The 6,503-nt window shown below is 51.3% G+C and overlaps 1 protein-coding gene across 1 annotated transcript in view; it reads left to right on the top strand.

Annotated features, from left to right (window-relative positions):
• Window positions 1–4,479, top strand: part of LOC113926439 — a 47,251-nt gene extending 42,772 nt beyond the window's left edge. Inside the window, exon 4 of the mRNA XM_027601310.1 lies at window positions 4,163–4,479. Coding sequence (XP_027457111.1) covers window positions 4,163–4,213 — 51 coding nt within the window. The 3' untranslated portion in view covers window positions 4,214–4,479. The remainder of the gene's footprint in view (window positions 1–4,162) is intronic.
• The last annotated feature ends 2,024 nt before the right edge of the window (window positions 4,480–6,503 follow it).

The raw sequence follows: 6,503 nt of genomic DNA on the forward strand, positions 1-6,503 counted from the left end.
ACCCTCAAGGAGTCTCCGCTGAGTGGCTCAGTGGCTCATTCTTTCCACAAATATTTACTGAGCATCAACCATCCACAAGGAAAGATTCTGGAATGTGAATGAGGAAGGACAAAGCCCCTGACCTCACGGGGCTTGCTGTGTAGACAGAGAGACAAACAAATGGGCAAACAAACATGTGAACAGAAGACAACTATCTATGATCAAAGTTCTAAAGAAAATAACCAGGGTGATAAGATAGTGATGAGGTTAGACAGCACAAGCTTTTGATTTTAAGCAGGACACTTCCCTTCCCTGAGCGTCAGCTTCCTCACAGATAATTGTGCGTCCCTCTGCTGTGAGGAGGAAATGAGTTAATATGTGAAGCCTAGCACACAGCAAGCACTCTATGGTATCTACCATTATTTTTTTTTTAAGATTTTATTTATTTATTTGACAGAGAGAGACACAGCAAGAGAGGGAACACAAGCAGGGGGAGTGGGAGAGGGAGAAGCAGGCTTCCTGCGGAGCAGAGAGCCCAACGCAGGGCTCAATCCCAGGACCCTGGGATCATGACCTGAGCCGAAGGCAGATGCTTAACGACTGAGCCACCCAGGCGCCCCTCTACCATTATTTTTAAGTAGATACGTAAACAGATCATCAAAACAGCAGGCAGTCAGTGCAGAATAAAGTGATTGAGACACGAGGCATTCTGGGAGCACTGAGGAGGAGCCCCAGGGGGCCAGGTGCAGCCCAGCCAGGGAAGGAGGTGAGGATGCAGGTCACAGATGCCCTTCTTCCCCTTTCCTAGCCACTGGTGACCCTGAAGCATGTTCCCTCTCTGAGAGACGGGAGCAGGTGGAAGGGAGCAGAAGAAACAAACATACCTCACCTCCCTCAAGGACAAGGGAGGGTTCACAGCTGGCCACTGAGACCCTCACCAAGCACAGGGCAGGCAGGATAGGGCCTGCTCTTACTGCTCATCACCTTCCAGGGCCCCTGGCTCTTTAAAGTGCCCATTGCCCCCATCTGATGATGGAGATGCTCGATCCTTGTGGGATTGAACGAAAGGGCAACTCTCATTCACAGGATCCCTCCTTAGAGATCCTAGGGTCCCTGTGGCAGATGTATCATTGCCCCATCTCTCAGACAAGCACATGGAGGCTGGGAAAGAACACAGATCATTCTCACTCTGTTCAGAAATAGCGGCAGGCTGTGGGAATCTGACCTGGCTGCAATGTGGCTGCTTCTCAGCCTCTTCCGTTTTGCTTCTCCTCAAGGGGGAGTGTGCAGGAAAGGCCATGGCAGGGAGAGGGCTGGGGAATTCAGGAAGATGGAGGGAGCAAAAGACAAATGTTGTTAGGCAAAATGACCTGGAACTGAGGTGAGGGCTCCAGGATTGGCGGGGGGGGGGGGGGGGGGGGGGGGGGGGTGAAGCGGGGCTGGTGTCAATTTTACAACTAGGGAGAAATGGAAGAGATGGACCCACAGGGAGAAAGCCTGGCCGGCCCCCACCCCCATGACAACAGGCACCCAGGCAAACAGGATGAGGGTGGGGCAAGTCCCCCCTCTCTGCACCAGCGCCCCCCTTCCAGCATCAGCTGGCCAGGCAGCCCCGTTTCAAGCCCTGCGCCCACAGGGACCAGGATGTGGGCACCCAGGAATGGACAAGCCTTGACGCAGACAACTCTGCGACCCCCGTGCCCGGCCTCCGCAGCCACAAGCCAAATCCTCCTTGTGGTCTGGGCCCCAGCCAAGCGCCCACACCCCAGCTCACGGGACCGCAACTTCCCTGTTGCATCAGGTTACCGAGCGCGTGCACACACTCCAGAGCTGATTACACAACTGTGGGGCGCGCGCCCGGCACCCACACACCCCGGGTGGCCCGGCCGGCCCACAGAGGAAACCGCAGCCTCGCTCTGAGGGCACGGGCCCCTCTGTACAGCCTCCTGGCATGAGAGCTGCGGGAGAGGTGGGGGGGGGGCCCTGGCCAGGACCCAGGATTCTGCTGGCTCTATCACTGCCTCATTGTGAAACCCCGGTAAGCCATGGCCCCTCTCAGGGCAGGTTGCCCCACCTAGAGAGGAAGATCCCCTTCCACGCGGATGGTCCGAACACCCGCTTCTCCTCCACGCCACTCAACAGCCGCTAAACCACCGCCACCATCCTCTTGCACCCTGGGAATGTTCCCAAGAAAGGGAGGCAAGAAAGGCACAGGGTGGAGACAGAGGGTTTGCTAGGATGACCTCTCAAAGGGCCCTCTTCTGACAGGGCTTCCCTGCAGCAGAAGTGGGTGTGCCTTGAGGGGAACCCCATGGTCCCCTCCTCCTCCCTGGGAAGATGGAGGACAGCGGCCAGAGCTTTCAGGGGTAGCTCTAAGGAACAGCAGGTGGCGGAAGCAATTTTCTTCTTTGCGCTTTTGATTTCTTCCGATTCTCCACGACAGACATGTGTTACGTATTACTTTGCAATAAAAGGTGGGGGGAGGGGGCCGGGCTTGACACATTAACCTCCCGGGGCACATGCCCTCTGCCCACGACGACACCTTAAACCGCTGTTTCCCTCAACCTGTGGTGGAAGGGCTCACAGGAGCCCAGGAAGCCTGGGCCGAACAAAGTCTGACAGGCTTTCTCGCCTGCGGGACTCCTCGGAGCCTCCAACACGCTAATCGGGGCCACGACCCTCTGAGAAGAGGATGAGATGAGGAAACTCATTTGGTCTCAGAGCTCTTTATAGGGAAGCATCTCCAGAGACACGTTCTAGGTGCTGCCAGAAGTCAAGTCCCAGGGAGGCAGAAATCCAGGCACACACCCGATATGAGGGCCTCCACTGAGGCACGACAGCCCAAGCCCTGGAGGACACAGAGCAGCGGCCCTAGGCGGCCACCTCCAACCGCATGAGCCAAATCCCAACCCCACTGCCCAGAACTGGCCTGAGCCCTGCCTCCCAGGGATGGCAGTGACAGAGGCAGAGAGTAGTGTGTGAGAGGGCCCTTGGGTGGCCTGAAGCCTCCCTGAGGTTACTTAGATCTGCAGTGACCCCTGCTGGCTCTGCCCAAAATCGCCCCTCCCTTTAGTCCTCACCTTCCTGGCCTCCCTCATCCTCCTCACCCTCCTCCTCAATCCCTGGCCTTCCAGCATCTTCCCACTAGCCTTGACTCAGTCCTACTGGGATCTACCCTGACCACACCCTTCCCCCCCACCCAGGTCCCCACTCTCTTCCTCATCCCTGGAATTGGAATCTGGCTGGACTGATAGAGCCCACTAGTGAATTCTGGGCCCTGAACCAGGGAACTCTGATGGCATGAGGAATGGGGGGCTCCAAGGACTCCCTGCTCCCCTACCAAGGGCATAGAACAAAACCCCAAGGCCACTATAATACTAGCAAATATCCTGGGGCGCCTGACTGGCTCAGTCGGTGGAGCATGCGACTCTTGATCTCTGGGTTGTAGGTTTGACTCCCACGTTGGGTGTAGAGACTACTTGAAAAAAATTTTTTTAAATAGTGAACATTCATTGAACACTTACTATCTTCTAGGAACACAGCTAAACCCTTTATGTAGATTATTCCATTTAATTCTCATAAGAATTTTAAGAGGTTGGCATTATTCCTGTATTAACCCAGTTTTCAGATAAGAACCGAGACTCGGAAATAAAATAGTAAGTGGCAAATCCAGGTGGATTCAAATGCAGTCACTGACTTCGGAGCCCATCCACGTATCAACTATGCTTATTTTACTATTCCTGCATCTGCCCACCAAGACTACCTGTGCATGCAAGTGTCTGCCCAGTACCCACTGCCTTGAGGAAGTGTGCCTCAATGGGCCTTGCCCCATGCCCTCCAGGTATGACCCTGTGACCCAAACATGGCCATCTGTAACCTTCCCCCTGGTAACCTGGACTGCAAATTTGGTTGTTGAGCCTCTGATCATTGAGTCTCAATTTATTTCAGGCGAAGCACATGCCTTCAGTAAAAGTGGCGCAGAGGGAGATGAATCCGCCCCCTAGCTCTAGGGGGAATCACATGATTCAAGCCCGGCCACTCAGAGCACCGAATCGCCCTGGCTACAGGGTGGTTCGAGAAGGACATATGACCCAAACCAGGCCAATAGAGCTAATCCTGGGAGTTCACTGGGGGAGTCACTGGTTTTCCACTCGGAGTTGCTAACTGGGTATGGGTCTAGCAGGATCTCCCGGGAGTGCTGCCCAAGGAGGTGATGCCTGAGAAGACAGCTTAGAGACCAGGAGAGCAGAGACCAGACCTGATGACATTATTCGCACTGTGCCAAAAACAGGTCCACCCCCGGACTTTTCAGTGATCATGAGCCAATAAATTACTTTTGTGTTGTTCTTGTCTTAAGCACATATGAGTTGGGTTCCTTCCTTTGAAACAGAGATCTAGCAAAACCTCCCCACCATTGTTAATCATTGGTAACAACTGTGTCTCCTTCTTGCCTTTTCCTCCTATGCTTATTTAGACATACTGGACATTTTTTAAATAAAAATTGACACCACTGGCTACTCCTTCCTTCAAGATAGACTCTTTTGCTTATTTTTGTGAAACCTCCCTCTCCTGGCTTTTCTCGGGCCCCTCTGAAGTCCCGTCCGGCTCATTTTCCTTTGCTGGCTCCTCTTTGTTTTCAAGTAACAGAAACCAACCCCTGGCATTTACAAGCCAAAAAAATTTTTAAAGAATTTATTGGAAAAATATTGAGGAACTAGCTAGGGAATTGGCTGGAAGGCTAGAATACCTCGCTTGGAAATGGGACAGAAACTACTTGGCTGAACTCCAAAGGCATCTTCCAAGCTAGCATCAGTTGCTCAGATGCCCGCTCCCAGGAGAGAGTCTGTCCAGCTGAGCTTAGGTCACATGGCTTCCCCTGGGCCATCCCATGGAGGTGAGAGGGACGGTCTGGTGGAACAGGTCTCTAGGGATCCTTCCAAACTCTGGAGTGGGAGAACAGATCATCTGATTTATCACTCCACAAGATGGTGGGAAGACAATGCTCCAAAAGGGAACCAGAGACCAGAAGACCACAAAATGAGGGTGAACATCTTCCCTGGGTTCTTGGGATTGTGCCTTAGGTGTTTTCTCTTCTCTACACTGCTCCCTGGGCCTTCTCATTCCCTCGCATATTGGCTGCAGTTGCCACTGATATGCCGACCATTCCCAATATAGACCTGTCTCCTGTGTAATGATGAGCTTCCTTCATGGATGGCTCACAGGAGCTTCAACTCGATGGGTCTAACCTGGAACTTGTCCTGATCGCCAAATCTGCTCCTTCTTCAAGGTCCCTTAGCTCAGCAAATGCAATCACCGGTCAGCTGACCACACTAGGAACAGGGAGTCACTGAGTCATTCTCAATGCCCTACCTGCTTAACAGGCTTCTAACATGGCAACGCTTTTTCTGACACTCTCGTCTTTATCACCCCCATATTTCACCCAGCTAATTTCTTGTGGCATAGACTTTTATCCATCAACTCCTCTTCTTCTTTACTAATAGAACTGATGATCTGTAGCTAGATCCATGGCTGCCCATAAAGACAAATTCCCCAGCTTCCTTTCTAGCTAAGTATATAACCAAGCTCTGGACAGTGGTATATAAGTAGAAGTGATGTGTGCTACTGACAAAGATATGGCCTTAAAAGAAGGAGCAGCCTTCTCCCTCTTCTTTTCTCCTCCCCACTGACTGGACTGTGGGCATAATGACTGGAGTTGGAGCAGCCATTTTGGACCATGAGATGGAAGCTGTGTATTTGAGAATGGCAGAGTGACATCGTTAGATAGAAGAAACCTGCGTTCCTGATGGTTATGGAGATGCCCTACCAGCCCTGGAGTACCTAGCTCTGGCTTCATTTATGTGAGAGATAAATAAACTTTTATCTTGTTTACCCCACCATTATCTGTGGAATTCTTCTGTCACTCACAGCTGAACCTGACCCTAACACACTATTCTCATTCTACAAGTCTCAGCTTAAATGTCATTCCTCAGGGAAGTTTTCTCCAGTCACAAAGACTCAGATAGGATGAACTGTTATAAATTCTCATAGCATAGCATCCTGTAGTTCTTTCTAATACTTTCCAAATTTATATCGAAGTCAACTGTTTGTATAGTAATCAGTATATTGTCTTGCTCTCTACTTGAACACAATTTCCAAGGGGGCCTGAACTGAATCTTTTTATCACTAAATCCTTGGTTCCTAATACAATGCCTGGAATAAGGCAGTCACTGATGAAATGAATGGATGAATGACCTTAATATTATAAACAAGATTATTACCCATTTCACAAGTCTCTGGAGTTGCTTGCCATAACAGATTAACCCAACCAGATCCAACTCCTCAGGCTCACCAGCTTCCCTAATGAAGTCTACTCCCCTACGTAGAAATTTGCCCTCCCTTGCCTCCATCCCAGCCTCTGTGACTCTACTTCTCTTTCCCTTAAAGAGGTGATCATCTGGGAGCATCTGTTCAAGTTGGCCCTAACAGGTCTCAGGATTCCAGCTTGGCAAACAGGTTATTGTCTT

Source organism: Zalophus californianus, chromosome 7 (genome assembly GCF_009762305.2).
Source record: "Zalophus californianus isolate mZalCal1 chromosome 7, mZalCal1.pri.v2, whole genome shotgun sequence".
Lineage (NCBI taxonomy): Eukaryota > Metazoa > Chordata > Mammalia > Carnivora > Otariidae > Zalophus > Zalophus californianus.